The sequence below is a fragment of the Varanus komodoensis genome, unplaced genomic scaffold (assembly GCF_004798865.1).
Source record: "Varanus komodoensis strain SLA01 unplaced genomic scaffold, ASM479886v1 scaffold42, whole genome shotgun sequence".
In the NCBI taxonomy this organism is placed as follows: domain Eukaryota; kingdom Metazoa; phylum Chordata; class Lepidosauria; order Squamata; family Varanidae; genus Varanus; species Varanus komodoensis.
In genome coordinates, this window is record NW_025335972.1 from 8,375,818 (window position 1) to 8,392,261 (window position 16,444).

The window sequence follows — 16,444 nt, forward strand, 5'->3', positions numbered from 1 at the left end:
CATTCCATATATGTGCTTCATATATGTGCATGCATATGCAGGCTTAATGGACTGCAAAAATATGATGTTTTGTAGGTTCTCAACTTCTGCCAAGGAGAAAGTCACAAGCAGAGCCATTTGCTCTACATTGCAGGAGCCACAACCAGCCCTGCCTATTGATTGCTTTTACCTCCTGGACATCACAGAATAATATCTGCTTAGCAATGCTGCTAGTGGAAATGCTCTATTCAGGTGGCACATGTTCCCAGAACACAGAGTGCAGACAAGCGTGGGGCTTCCCGGTCCATTTCATTATAGAGATGAATCAGCTCTTTGCTATGTCTGGTAACTTCGGACAAGCTCTCTTCTACGGGCTTTGGCAAAGTCTGCTTGGAAACCAGAAGGGCTTTAGAAGAATTGCACAAGGTTTCTAATTAGTTGGGGCGCTCCAACTCCACCCCAAGTTGCGGAACAGTTAAAACCGAAAGCAAAATACAACCTACTTCATGAACTTACATTGCATAGTCCTAGGGCATAACTCACAACAGCTTATTTCACAAACCCAAACCAGCAGAATAAACCATGCTGAAGCAAGTCCACTTTGCTGAGGGAATCATGGGTAATCAGGGGGTATCCAGACATTCCATAGCTTGACACATCTGGATTCATGCAGTCAGTTTTTAAAATGATGAGATGTATATAAGCAGTGGCTCTGTTAGAAAGGGGTTGGTGGTCCACTCACATTTAGAAGAAAAATGGAAGTGTAGCCCTGCTATAGCTACTTAATGCTGGAACCAGGATACTGGCCTGGAGGCAGTTCAATGGACACTTTCTCACACTTCTGCATAGCTAAGTAACATCACAATTTAAGGGGGTTTTTTTACTCTGTTTTCAAAGACTCAAGGAGTTTTACAGAAATCAGTGCAGGTCAAAAACAACATTAACCAAAAAACCTCCATTAGACTAACAGCATAAGCAGCTGAGAATATCCACAAAACAAGTGACAAGATCAGAGCCACCTGTGCTTTTTGAAATCATGTCTTTCAACTTCTAAAGCAAGACATGAGGGGGAAGAAGCTTGGAGCCTTTGGTATTGGCCTAACTCAGACATAACAAATTATGGTTTGGTATGACAGCTTTACTAACAAGTCATCATTTGAGATCAGCCAAAACATAATCAGAAATCACAGTTTGAACGGTTTTATGGTATGTAATGTGGTGTCATGCAACAGCAGGGGGTTGGACTTGATGGCCTTCGTGGCCCCTTCCAACACTACTATTCTATGATTCTCTGGGTGGCATGGTGCCTGCACTGTACCAGCTGTACACCCATCATTCCACCTCCAGAAGGCCCTGCACCATGGATCTGATATATGGTAGCAGAAAGAAAATAAAAGCAGACTGGCAGCTTTAAGCCACAATTTTCTTGATGGTCAGGATTATGGCTAAAGACTGACATAATTTGGCTTGATGTCTAAATACTGCAGAAATGACATTATCAAAGGATGATGGAGAAGAAGACAATAATTTCCAGTGTTCCAGAGGAATTCATTTGCAAGCGTATGCTGCAGGCTGAAACAGCTAGTAAATATTTTGCCAATCTGAGAGTGAACCATTTCACTTCTTTCCAACCTGGCCTACCAGTTGTTTCAGTGATACACCAACTGTTCTCAAAAAGTTGGTTTACATGTAATGATAAACTATGTCTTGCCATTACATAAACAAGGTCTGCACTTATATGACTTCTAGTTTTGTAGAAAGTACAGGCTGTCAGACCTTGAGATCTGCACTTGTCCTCCAAATCTGGATGACAAACCAAGATCAAAATCTGACTTGCAATCCTGGAATTCACTTATTAAAGCAGCATTACAAATTGGACTGTGTAACAGTAAAACAGACACTCAAAGAACTGGACTTTGATTTAACACTGAAAGCATGTTCAAATGTCTCTGGCTGTTCGGCCACAAACATAAAACAAAACAGGAATTGTGGGGGGGGGGGGGTTAGGGCTAAATCTGGCATCCACAATGCTGAATTTGAAGTGGGAGTCTATGGAAAAAAGCTTACCATTTACAGAAGAACAGCAGGAGGAAGAAGAGATGAGCAACTGGTAAACGTAACAAGGGATACAGCATACTAAGGTACAGAGGTTCAAGTCCCATCCTATGGCACCACACATATTTTGAGTCCCAACCCTTCTCCTACAGCCAGTAACCATTCTGAAGAGAAAATGAGAATTAAGAAAACAAAGTATGCAAGGTAAGTGCATATAATCCCACTGACTACATACTCAGATGTCTGGCAAGGTCCAAATTAGACTCCAAAGCCAGGAAGAAAGAATGAGTTGGTTGACCACACAGAGAGCCTTAACTTCAGCATCCCTCTACACTACAAGTGCATGCTCGTCATACCTGATAGGAGCACAGAGATTCAAAATTTGAAGACATGCTGAAACGAATGTGCAAAATGGACTAGCTATGGTCATAAGAGTTGAAAATAGTTATGCGGAGCAGCCCTGTAAAAATGTTGCTTCCTGTACTATAGCACATGAAGGACACTGAAGTCTCTGAATAGGTTTACACATAATGTCATGGTGGCTTATTTTTCTTCCCTCCACATGCTGCTTGCAAGCCACCTAATTTGCAAGATTACCCTTGGCGGGCATGGATTGCTGTGATGTCCAAACACAGCAAGAGCAGGGGGCTGCAGTGATTTACAAACCACCTTGAAATCTGTGGCTTATCTCGGGTTTCAGGATGACACATCTGAAGGGCTGTGAAAATGAAATGGAAGAACTATAAACACTAGTATTGCAACTACATGCTACTCTTCTCCAATGTGTCTTCTCTTGGGTGATTGGGACCTCTCTTGGGTCCTCTTCAATATTCTTGGCAGCAGTATCTCACAGATCAGTAAGCTAAAAGTGATAAAGAGATCTGATTGTTATGAGGTTGGCCAGGCTCACGCTAATGCACTTTGTACACAGCTTGCCAGAAATGAAGGAATGTTTGAAGTGGTATTCACTTGGAATCCAGAACTGTATAAAAATGATAATACTCTACTCTTGAGAGACTCCCCAGCAAGGAAATACGATTCTGCTGTAGGTTATCAGATGATATGCTCATCTTCCACTGGCTTAGCAAGAAGAGCAAGGCAAGTTAAACAAAGGTCCTTTGCTGAATCACCCTTCAAAGCCCTAGATTTTGACCGTTTTCTTGGATAAAAACACTGGTTGCAAGACAGAAAGCAGACACGGCTTTACAAGGATATAATGGACAGTGCTTTAAAACTACTCCATTGGTCATCAAATCTGCAGCAAATATATTTGGGAAGGGAGATGACTAGTTCTTTGAGGGGGATAGCCAATGGGAATGTTTTCACACACCTTGGGTTTTTCAAAAGTCACTAATGTTCACAGAACTTCAGTGGCCAGGTTCAGAAAATATAACAAGCAGACTATATATTCAGAAACCACCCAGCATATGCCAGCATAAACCGCAGGCTGCTGTAGTTGAAACAAGCCACAATGGGCTATGGTCACTGTGTAAATCTGGCAATGCAACTTCAGCAGTTTGATTTCCTGTGGTGTTATCTGGGGCAGATCATTACTTTATGCAACTAGACCAAAGTGGTACAAGAGATGCTTTAGCTGGTAGTATTCACTGGACAGATGGTGACGGCATGGTCAGGCCTGCGGCAATGAATGGGAAATAAGAAGCCAGATACTGATCGGAAAGGTGCCCAATCAATAAACACCATAGCCAGAAGAGCAGGATCTGAAAGTTACTCCACCACTCACATTTTGTCTGGACCAAGTGATGTGGGGTGTCCATCTCTTACGCATGAAGCACAAGGTTCAACATTTGAGAGGCTGAAACTACTCTTGCCCCAGTGGAGAGAGAGTTCGATTTTCCCATCTTGACTTCACATCACTCCTGCTTCTGAGTATATAATTGTCAATGTTGCCTCATGTTAAAACTAATGGCTACTTGTCAATACAGTGGCACCTCGACTCACTAACTTAACCTGTTCCACAACTCTGGTTGTGACCCAAATTGGTTGCGAGCCAAGTCAAATTTCCCCATAAGGTTCAGTGTAAATAAGGTTAATCCGTTCTGCAAATATTTGTTTTAATCACAAAAATTTGAAACAAGGTAACAAAGAATAACAAAGTAACAAAGTACAGTACAGTAGAGAACACTAACCTAGGTGGGGGGGAGGTTATTGTTTGGAGGGAGAGTCCCCCCTCCATAAGGACATCAGAGAGATCTCCTTCAAGGGTTTCCTCTCTTCTTTGTCTCTTAGCCGCAGGGTCAATTTTGGCAAAAAATCTTCACGTTCTGGTCACCTTCATTACCACTCTGCATGTTCTTTTTACCACCATGCTTGCTCTGCACTTTCTTTGGTGCACTTTCAATAAACTTCACAGCAAGTGACCACAGGTCTGTCTGCAACCACAAGTGGGAAAGATGGCCGCGATCGCGATCATGCTTGTGCGGGGAAGATGGCTGTGATCGCTATCATGCAGGGAAGATGGCCACAGTCGTGTTCATGCAGGAACATGGCCATGATCGTGGTTGTCACCCGATGCGGGGTTCACAACCTGAGGCAATTTTTTTCCTGAAATTTCTGTTTGTGACTCGATTTGGTCATGAACTGAGGTGTTCGTGAGCAGAGGTACCACTGTACTTGGTTGCTTATTATTAAATTAATTCCAGTTACTCTATAGGAAAAAAGCTCTGAGCCACCACAAGATAAATAGAGCAGTTACCAAAAGTACCCATTATTCACAGGGCTTAAAGTTGGGCAAGGCCTATGGATCCATTATCTTGCTTGCATGGTTAGTCACCTGCAGCATCACAGTATACTGCTGCTACTTTCCCCATAAAAGCCTTTTGCAAATACTTTGGGATTATGACACTGTATGAATTCAAGTAAACCATTATATCCTTAGCCCTCAGCCAAATTTATTTATAACAAGACAGAATGAGAAGGTAACTCTTCATAGCTGTGAAGTTAAATGTAATTAAGGAATTATTTCATGGCAAGCACATCTAAGTCACTTCACAGTCCCCACCCTGCAACAAACGATCTGAAGAGTTTGCTTTGTTCAAGGAAAATTAGGAGACCTATTTTCTTATGGGCACAAACAGCTTCCCTTTTCAGCTATGTGCTAAAAGTAGGAGCTCATCTCTGCTTAGAGGAAATAGCTTTTGTTTTGTGACTTGGTAGAACATTTGCCTTGGTTTAAGCTCATAAGCCTCTTTATGGTCTCTATTTGAACAGAAAAACTTTACTTTTTCACCACTGGCAGTTGAACTCCATTAAGAGAAAATAAAAAAAAAACCCTACCCTTGATTCCTGTAAAACGCCGTTTAAAAGACCAAATCAAGGATGTGCTTAAATGCATTCAAGAAAGGAAGAAACCTCAACACCAAAGTCAAAACCTGAGAGTGCTCTGGGGCTGGATAATTAACAAGAAATCAGGAGTTAAGAGCTCAGTAGAAGGGTAAAGCATTCTAGCCCTTGTAGCTACAAATATATGCTTTGAAGTACACAAGCCATGTCTGCTGACACCTCAGAAACGAGAGGTAGAAGAATGAGATTCTCAGTGTCTTGAAGAGGGACTCCACTGCCCTCTCCCTCACAATTAATACATTCAGAATATGCAGAACAACAAACATGGTAACATCTTCACAAGAAATATTGAGATTAGGTTCATTTGCCTAATTTAAACAAGTTATAGAACTCAGCTTTTAGTAGTTCAAAATGTGGATGTAATTACTTTAGCTTCAGGTACAAAATTTACTCACACACAGAAAAGGAAGACTGTCTTTATTGCCTACAGTGTCTCATTCACAGCTCAGAGGAATCCCAACACACCCAAGAGAACTACTGCACAGCATGTCGCTCTTTGGTGCCTCCAATTAGGAGGCACTACTTAGTTTTCTGAGAGCTCTCCTACATTAGTGGTGACATGGATCTGAAGGCAGAGTACCCATACGTGGTGTTTTTGTCATCAGAGAGGAGCAACCTTAAAGCCAGATCCCAAAAACTGAGTCAGAAAGACCCAGCAAATGCTTAACTTGCCTAGTTTTTTTCATACAGAGGTACAGATAGAGAGAATGCTGAGCTCTTTCAAATACAAGCCCAGAATTTCTCAAGCACCTGCTGTTCATTGCTTTGCCACTCCTAGCTACCACTGGTCTCCCTGTCCTGCCACAGTTCCCCAATATTGCCTTTCCTCCCCTGCCTGCCCTGTGGAGTGGCTGCCTGCCCCTGGCTGGATAGGCAACAAATGTGTTCCAGTGTCAGCACTAGCAGCTAATTCATGGAGCAAAGACCAAGACAGCAGTCTTGGGCACCAGCTGAAAGGCATTGCCCATTTGATACCTGCCTCAGGACTGCTGTGGGTTGGTGTTTGAAGAGGGCAGTCTCACAGCAATTGCTGTTGATCAACTTAGAGGCACAGAAGCTGGTTTGTTTTCATCGTATCAATTTTAATTGTGTCTAGGGGACTTTGAGGAGCAAGGGGGTGCCCCCATTATTGTGGTCATGGCTTGGGGAAATATGGCACTGGGGGACTACAAGCGGGCTGAGGAGAGGAGGAAACCTCAAAGTTATTTCCTCTTCTGGTTTTCCCCACAACCAGACAGTTCCTGGCAGCCTTAGCAACCTGTCCTTGGATCTTGTGCTGCTGCAGCTGAATGCCAGGATGGCCCAGAATAAGATCTCCCTCATCCATGCCTTGACTGCAGAGGAAGGGGCTGACCTGGCTGGCATCATTGAGACCTGGGTGGGTGAACTGAGGGCAGTTACTGCCTCTCAGCTGTGCCTTCCTTGATACTTGGCATAATACCAACATTGATTCAAGGGCTTCGAGAGGTGCTGTGGTCTGTAGGAATACAGTCTCCCTCTCAAGGCTTCCTGTTCAGTCGAGTGCTTAAGCTGATATACCAACTACGACTCTATCTGGACAGGGGAAGCCTAGCTTCAATTATCCATGCTCTGGTAACCTCTTGTTTGGATTACTGCACTGCACTGTATGTCTTTGAAAACAGTCCAGAAACTTCAGGTAATCCAAAACGGGGCAGCAAGACTGTTAACATGCTCTAATGCTCATAGGAGCAAATAACACCAGTCCTCTTCCAACTATACTGGTTGCCAGTTGAAGTCCAGACCTGATTCAAAATGCTAGTACTAACATTCAAAGCCCTAAACGGTTTGGGGCTAGGTTATCTTCAAGGGGCCCTTCTTTGTGAGTCCCTTCCAAAGGAAGAGTGGCAGGTGGAGGGCCTTGTTGGCTCCAGCACCCCAGTCACTGAATGAATGCGCCAAACTGGTGTGCCTGGCACTGACTTTGTATTTTTTTTGACGCCAGGGGAAGACCTTTTTATTTTCTCAGTATTTGAATTGTTTAACTTTTTTATATATTCTATGTCCTTCTGAACCGCTTCTATGCTCAAGCACAGCAATTGCAATTGCTATTATGGATTTATTCTTTTAAGTCCATGCCTGTATATCTTTTTAACATTTAATTTTAACTTCTGTTAACCGCTCAGAGAGCCTCAGCTATTGGGCAATATAAAGTGAAACAAGCAAACAAACAAACAAACAAATGCTACAAGAGCATGGATAGATTTAAAAATGACCAATGAAGCTGAACGGGCCCACTCAGTGGCAGGCCCAGCTCAAAACATGACCTCTTCATCAAAGGTCAGAAAGCTGCTTTCTTCCTAGCTCCTGGAGCGGAGACCCCAGAGGCCAAATCAAACCTATCTGGTGTCTCAAATTGACCTGTGGGGTTCTCCAGAGGCCCATGCTCCCTTCCCTTGGCCCCAACTACCAATGGCTTGGTGGTTTTCTGGCTTTTCCTGAGGTTCTCCTCATTCTAAACAGTTGAAATGCCTTTCTTAATACTTACCTACTGGCAATAAGAGCTTTGAGATAAAATAAGTTGGTAGTTTTGGCCCTAACCTTTCCATCACTGGTCCCTAAGAACTTACCTAAAATGGAACTGTGCCCCTAGACTGATACAGGGTTGACACAACTCTCCTAGAAGCATACCTCAAATATCTCTCAGAGGGACACCTGGTGAGGTATGTCAGAGACAAGCTGGGACAAATCTCAAATAGCCAGCTGCCAAAATAGAAATAGTGGTGCTGGCCCTATGAATCTCTTCAGTTTCCTGAAGAGAGAACGAAAGGAGACCATCATTGCAAATGAGTTCAGCAGGAATCTTTCCTGAGCAAGATTAGCCATGGTGACTACCTCCCCCAGCATCCTGGTGATTAGCATCTAAAAAACAGATAGTAACACATTCATTGGGTTCTTTCCATTAAAAAAAACAAGGAGTTGGAAAGTCCAAGAGATGATCTAGATAGGTAAGGCAGTAATCTCTGCTGGGTTATACTAGGTGCAAATACATTATTGTGAAAGCATAAGACTGACTACCAGCTCCAAGTAAGAAGCGACAACAACAACGCTGTCTAAACACTAGCCTAACTCAAGGGTCAAGTCCCTACACATGGTCAGACACCAAGTTCCTCCATCTTAGTACCAGCTGCCTAGAGGGGCTGGTGAAAGATCACACAGCCCAGCCCCATGCCTCAGGCAGTATATCCTAGAAGAAACATTTGACAAACATGTCTTCACTTTGTCACTGCAAACAAGTCATTTTAGGTGCTATCTGCTCAATTGCTCTCCCTTTAGAAGCATCTATCAGAAACATTTGCTATCATTTGGGTTATTCATAAAAACATAGTAACAGAGCGAGTCAGAAGGGGTCTCCAGGGCCATCTAGTCCGACCCCTGGCTTCAGCCGGCTCCACTCATGACATGCCTACCATGTGCATGTTCAGCCTATCCTTATGCACCCTCACTGATGGGACTTCAACTACCTCCTGAGGAAACCCATTCCATACCCTAGGGGTCCTAACCATCAGGAAGTACTTCCTGGCATCCACCTTGAATCTTGGTTCCCCCTCAGCTTTGCTCCACTGGCACACATCCTGCCCTCCACTGCAGGGAAAAAATGGTCATGACCCACCTCTGTCTGGCACCCCCTCACATACCTGTAATGTCATTAACAGGTCCCCTCTGAGTCTGAGAGTGGCAGTAATACCTCTCTCAATCTAGAAGCCACGCTTCTGGCTATGCATCCTAGGGTGGTGTTCACTCTGTTGACCACCGCATCACACTGCTGACTCATATTCAGCCTGCAGTCAACCAGCACCCTGAGATCCCTTTCACAGGTGCTGCTCTCCAGCCACTTGTCCCCCTAACTTGTACTTATGACACCCTTTCCTATGCCCCAGGTGCAAAACCTTGCACTTATCTGCACTGAATGCCATCCTGTTGTCCCTGGCCCACATCCATAGTCTGTCCAGATCCTTTTAGAATCGGATTACCTGCTTCTCACTTGTAGCCACCGCCCCCAATTTAGTATCATCTGCAAATCTGATCAGCAGACTTGTCACCCCCTCTTCCAAGTCATTGATGAAAAGATTGAACAGGATCAGTCCCAGGACAGAGGTGTCACTGACTGCCACCCCAGTGATTCCCCATTAATAGTTACCCTATTCATTCAAAGGCAGGTTTCAAGGCAGATCCTTGGGGAGCTCCTGTTTTACAGGAGCAACAAAAATTAAAAGCATTTAAAATGTTTTCTCAACTTTGCAATAATGCTGCAAAGATAGTAACTGAATTCCATTTTACGGGTAAGGAAAGGAATAGAACCTTCTATATAATTTCCTTTAGGGAAAGGAATATTCCCAAAAATCCACAGCATTTTTCCCCGTTTCTTCTGCAGAAACCCAGGGGAATGCAACAGATTCATGAACAGGCCTAGGCTTACTTAAATACAATCATGAGATCCCCTTGCGTTTGAAAGGATGCTCCTTAAGGCACAGCTTACCGTCAATTAGAGCTTGTGTAGCTTCATCATAAGGGGGCATCTTCTCTACTTCATTTTCTATTGCCTGAGCATCATTTGATGGATTGGCTGGGGGGACCTGTAGAGAGAGCAAGGCAGCAGGTTCCCATCATAACTTTCAACCCCAGACCAGGAGCAGAAGGAAAAGAAAAAGGGATGTTGAAAAAACTAGCAGACACAGAGAGGCAGCCTGATAACTACAAAGTGATCAAGAGCTTTCTATGTAAGGAGATACTGATTCAAAGGAAGGAAAAAAACAAAGGGAGGCACATACTAGGCTCTATAGTACAGAATTGTTTGCTGGTACTAAGCAGGGATCACTTCAAATACTGCCAGCAAACAACCATGCAGTTGAATATACAGGAGCTAGTATCATGTAGTGCAGAGATGGCAGCCTTTTAGAGACTGAGTGCCCAAACTGCAACCCAAAACACACTTATTAATTGCAAAGTGCCAACAGTATAATAAAACTTGAAAGCTGAGGCTTTAGTTTAGAAAAAAACAACTCAAAGGCAGTCCAAGCAAATATATATATATATATATCCTTGGCAGAGCACTGACTGGCCATGTGAAAGCTTGGACGAGTTGCGGCTAATGAGCATGTGCATGGCCCCTATGTGCACTATTATCCAATGCTCAGCTGCTGGGGCGATGCCGGAGTGCCTTGGCTCGCATGCTGACAGAGAGAGCTCTGCATGCCCACTGTGGCACGCGTGTCGTAGGTTCACCACCACTGCCCTAACCCTAATATAGGCCTAAAGTTCAATTGAAAATAATGCGATTTTGAAAAAGCCTTCCTTGAGTAGCTTTTTCTGCACAGCTCATCATTTCTGCCCATTCTAAACACATTCAACCATCAAAATCATGCCAGGACACCTCATTTTTCTAACCCTAACCCTGCCCTGGCACACACCCCTAACCCTAATGTAGGACTAAGGTTCCATTGAAAAGAGAGGGATTTTGAAAAGGCCTTCCTTGAGTAGCTTTTTCTGCACAGCTCATCATTTCTGCCCATTCTAAACACATTCCAACCATCAAAATCATACCAGAACACCTTGTTTTTCTAACTCTAACCCAGTGATGGTGAACCTTTTAGAGACTGAGTGCCCAAAAACTGCAACCCAAAGCACACTTATTCATTGCAAAGTGCCAACATGGCAATAAAACTTGAAAACTGAGGTTTTAGTTTAGAAAAAACAACTCACAGCCAGTCCAAGCAAATATCTATCTATCTATCATTGGCAGTGCGCTGACCGGCCATGCAAAAGCTCGGATGAGCTGCGGTTAATGAGTCACGGCTTGTGACGTCATCGCTTGGTGCCACTACTCCTGAGCATGCGCATGGCCCCTATGTGCGCTGTTATCCAATGCTCAGCTGCTGGGGCAATGCTGGGGCGACCTGGCTTGCGTGCTGACAGAGAGGGCGCTGTATGCCCGCTGTGGCACGCATGCCATAGGTTCACCACCATTGATATAGTGGATGCCACATTCAGATTGGACTTGTGAGATCTGGGTTCTGGTCCCCACTCAGCTATGAAATTCATTGGGTGATTTTGGGCCAGCTGCAGGCTCTCAGCCAAATCTACTTCATAAGGTCTTGTTATGAGGATAAATGGTGCAGAGGAGAAACCTGAAAGCCACATTGAGTTCAAACAAACAGAAGGAAGGTGGGGTATAAATACAATGTGACCACCACCAGCACCACCATCTTGTAGTACATGCCCCATAAAAGACTTCACAAAAATAGATTATGTAATGTACCAGAAGGAATGCAGGGACAACAGAACTCTATCCCAATAAAAAGAAGAAAGGTGATCTTTCATCTATATGATGAACAGGCTTGAATTGTCCCATTGCTGTGACAGGAGGCAAAATCAGCCTCTACTTGTTTTTCATTCAGCTGTATATGAAAAGGATTGCTCATCTTCTGGAATCCCTCACATGCAGAATCCTGGATGGAATTTGTGATTTCAGACTTAGTTGTTGCTGTATGTAGTTGTTGCTTAAGTATGTATGCCTCAGAGCTATGAAAATGGGGTGTGAGTCAACAAAGAGTCAACAAAGGCAGCAGAGCAAGTTTTTGTGACCAGCATGGTTAGCTTTCTGCCTGGTCTCCATGTGATTTAGTTAAGATCCTTTCTCATATAACTGCCTTGTCATCACGTTACTCCTTGAGCAGCTTCTCTCAATTCAAACAAGAAGCATGCAGGTATTCTGCTCAGGATAACATTTACAAAAATAAATACGCTTGCATATTTTCTCTTGTGGTACATGGTCACACACACAGATTTAGGAGCAGGATATATCCCTGCACATCCTATTTGTAGACTTCTATGATACAGTTAGTACCTTTATTTCTTCATCAATGCTATCTTCATCAGTTTCCTCCTCTTCATCATCCTCTTCATCATAGTCCTCATCAGGAGGTAGCTGGTCCACCTGGGCATCTGGTTGATTATCTGACTCTTCCTCTCCTGGGGCTGTTGGTGGAGGCTGTTCATCAGCCGAGCTCTAGAGAAGGAAGACTTGAGATTAGTCCTGTATCAGTAATAATACTTGATTACTGAGTTCAGTAATATTTAGAAAATTCAAGCAGCAAGGAAGAAAAACTGCTAGAGTTCCTGAAAAGACAGTCTTTCCAACACTCCTTCAGAGAAGGCTCCACACTGGATACAGAAAGGCAGGTTGCTTAGGGAGGAGAGAGAGAGAAGCAACAGTCTTCTCTCTGCACTAGCTAAAGGTAAAGGAAAAATGTGTTTTTGTTTTTAAGAGAAGGAAACTAAAGAAGAAAAAATGGCGAACTGTTTGAGCAAGGTAGAGAGGTCCGATCTGGAGAGTGAAACCCAGCGCGGTCGAAAAGAAACTGAGTGACTGGGCAGGAGCCACTGCCTATGTACCACCAGGGTGCAGGGCGATCCCAGCTCCCGCCCACTCCAAGGCAACGAGCTCTGGAGGTTTCCACTGGATGAGGCCTTCATTGCGCGTCAAGCCCCCATTGGTGTGTGTGTTTGCATGGAGACCACAAAGAAGAAGGCCCACTTCCCCAGCATGAGGAGATGGCCCAATACAATGCTGTCAGTATCAGAAAGCTGCTCTAAATCTACACAGTCCAAACCGTTCTGCTAGAAGTATCAGTCCATTTATGCTTCTTAGTACTGCCCTTCTGACTAATTTGAGGATGCAAAGCAGCTTATATCAATGCTGTATGAATGATGCAGTGATACTACAAGAGCATTTCTCAATCTATCAGGTGCCCCCAAAAGTGAAATTCAAAAGGATGTTCAGAGGGAGATGAGAGGGAGATAACATAAGACCAGGAGCTGACTGTGGCTCAGATCATGAGCTTCTCGTTGCAAATTTTAGGCTTAAATTGAAGAAAGTAGGGAAAAGCATTAGGCCACTCGGGTATGACCTAAATCATATCCCTGATGAATATACAATAGAGATGACAAATAGATTTAAGGAATTAGATCTGATAGACAGAGTCCCTGAAGAACTATGGACGGAGGTTTGCAACACTGTACAAGAGGTAGCAACTAAAACCGTCCCAAAGAAAAAGAAATGCAAAAAAACAAAATGGCTGTCTGAGGAAGCTTTACAAATAGCTGAGGAAAGAAGGGAAGTGAAAAGGCAAGGGAGAAAGAGAAAGATACACCCAATTGAATGCAGAATTCCATAAAATAGCTAGAAGAGAGAAGAATGCCTTCTTCAATGAACAGTGCAAAGAAATAGAAGAAAACAATAGAATAGGGAGGACCAGAGATCTCTTCAAGAAAAATAGATATGAAGGGAATGTTACATGCAAAGATGGGCATGATAAAGGCCCAAAATGGCAGGGACCTAACACAGGCAGAAGAGATTAAGAAGAGGTGGCAAGATTATACAGAAGAATTATACAAAAAAGAGCTTGACGCCCCTGATAACCACAATGGGGGTGACCTTGAGCCAGACATCCTGGAATGTGAAGTCAAATGGGCTTAGGAAGTCTGGGCAACAACAAAGCTAGTGGAGGTGATAATATTCCAGGTCAGCTATTCAAAATCCTAAAAGACAATGCAGTAAAAGTGCTACACTCAATATGCCAACACATTTGGAAAACACAACAGTGGCCACAGGATTGGAAAAGGTCAGTTTATATTCCAATTCCAAAGAAGGGCAATGCAAAACAATGTTCGAACGAATGCACCTCTGCACTCATTTCGCATGCTAGCAAAGTTATGCTCAAACTCCTACAAGCTGGGCTCCAGCAGTATGTGGACTGAGAACTACCAGAAATACAGGCAGGGTTTCGAAGGGGCAGAGGAACTGGAGATCAAATTGCCAACATACGCTGGATCATGGAGAAAGCTAGGGAGTTCCAAAAAACATCTACTTCTGCTTCATTGACTATGCTAAAGTCTTGGATTGAGTGGATCACATCAAATTGTGGCAAGTTCTTACAGAGATGGGAGTACCAGACCATCTTACTCGTCTCTTGAGAAATGTGTGTATGGGTCAAGAAGCAACAGTGAGAACTGGACATGGAACCACTGATTGGTTCAAAATTGAGAAAGGACTTTGGCAAGGCTGTATACTGTCACCCTGCCTATTTAACTTATATGCAGAGCACATCATGAGAAAGGTGGGGCTCAATGAATCACAAGCTGGAATTAAGATTACCGGAAAGGTGGTGCTTGATGAATCACAAGTTGGAATTAAGATTGTAGGGAGAAAGATCAACAACCTCAGATATGGAGATAATACCACTCTAATGGCAGAAAGTGAAGAGGAACTAAAGAGCCTCTTGATGCAGGTGAAAGAAGAGTGCCAAAGTTGGCTTGAAACTCAACATCAAGAAAACTAAGACCATGGCATCTGGTCCGATCACTTCCTGGCCTGCCTGGGTGTGCCCTGCCCCTCCCATCTTGCTGCACAGATGATATTCCAGAGCACTCCCTGTTCAAATCAGGGCTTGCCCACGAGGCACTCATTGTAAGCTCATCATCATTCCCGACTCCAGACAATGTTGTGATCCTCCAGTACTGCATTTTCTGTGAGGTTTTTTTTTTTTTTTTTTTTAAAGACTAGGGTAAAGTGCAACATTTAACCAAAAAAGCTAAAGAAAGTGTGATTTCTTCTTTAGTGTTTATACTGTTCTGCTATACCATGGTGCCCCCTAGATGTTATGTAGCAGAAAAACGGGAAAGGAAATGCTACAGGTATGGTGACTTCTGGAACAAAATTGAAAGTAGGTCCTGCAAATTAAGAGCCTTGTGTAGCTCCAGATGCTGGATTTTCGAGTAGCACAATTTTCTTACACTGTAAATACCAATCCAAGGGCTATCAATACAATGGGTGGAATGGTGCCAAGCGTCCTTCCAAACAGGCCTGCTTTCCCTTCTTAATTTCTAATTCAGTTTGTTGTTCACTTACAAAGAGGAAGTAGCTTTGATTTCTCAGTGATCCTGGACAGGCAAATTTCTCCACAGCAGCTGGCTCAGCTTCCTGATATCAACGAGGACCACCGCTTTACATGTATAGATAGCTAAGGACAACTGGGAACTGGATTCTGAACTCTTGTTAAAACACAAGCATTTCACCAATATGCTATGGCTTTGCAAATCACACTGGGCAGTTTCAGAACTACTGAATGTATCACAGCTTCCTGAGAGAACAGCAAACAAGATTTACTGCATGCTTCCCCCACCCTCCGAACTACTACTGCTGTGTTCTTGGATTTCCCTTGTACGCAGCAGTAAACATCCAGGAAATGTTTGTGCCTAAATCTGTGCCAGGGGAACCAAAGATAACAGTGGGTTTGCACGGAAGCTTCCCTTCCCTGGGTCAGATTACTTACTGGTTGTGGGCTACTTTTGTCTCTCTCTGCCACTTGGCTCTGGAGTGAGACTTCTGCAAATGGTCTGTCTCGAGGGCAACTGCCTTTGCTTCCTTAGGCCGCAGACTGGATTGCAGTATGCACTGTACAATGAATCACTCTATGAGGGAGGGAAGCGTTCGGTGCAAGAGCCACATGACCATTCACAAAGCTGAAGCACAAGAGTGTTCTTGTGAAATGGAGAATAAAGTGATTCTGGTGTGATGGTGGAAGCAAGCAAGAATTTGGTGGAAGCAAGCAGGAGTCCCCAGAGCTTCCCTACCACCACCAAACCCATAGCCATGCTGCACTGCTGGCTTCTGGAGGGAAGAGAGTGAGTTCTACTCTCCCTCTTCTTTTCTCTATCCTTCCCTGTGGAGACCAGTCTGCACTTTTCCAGCAGGATCAGACTTTCAATGGGACAAAGGCTTGCGCAGTAGCTCAAGCTATTAACTGGTATGCTGACAGTAAAGTTGCAACTGTTCTGAAAAGAGTCTGAAAATCGATAGACCCTTCAGGTGGCCACTTTGCCCCACTGTCCAACTGATGCTGGAGCCAAACAGAATTACAGTAGACATATAGTTTCTTTTTCTTTGAGATGGAATCTCTTTTGAACTCTTCCTAATTTCCCAAAAGACAACCCAGAGGCGTGTGCATTTGTTTTGACTTACCTTGAC

At 43.8% G+C, this 16,444-nt stretch overlaps 1 protein-coding gene across 3 annotated transcripts in view; it reads right to left on the bottom strand.

Moving 5' to 3' along the window:
• PRKCSH (protein kinase C substrate 80K-H) overlaps window positions 1-16,444 on the bottom strand; it is a 77,380-nt gene that overhangs the window by 28,287 nt on the left and 32,649 nt on the right. For all 3 annotated transcript variants that reach the window (XM_044443606.1, XM_044443607.1, XM_044443605.1), the window contains exons 11-12: window positions 12,263-12,424; window positions 9,896-9,992 (exon numbers count right to left, since the gene is read on the bottom strand). In XM_044443606.1, coding sequence (XP_044299541.1) covers window positions 9,896-9,992; window positions 12,263-12,424 — 259 coding nt within the window. The remainder of the gene's footprint in view (window positions 1-9,895; window positions 9,993-12,262; window positions 12,425-16,444) is intronic.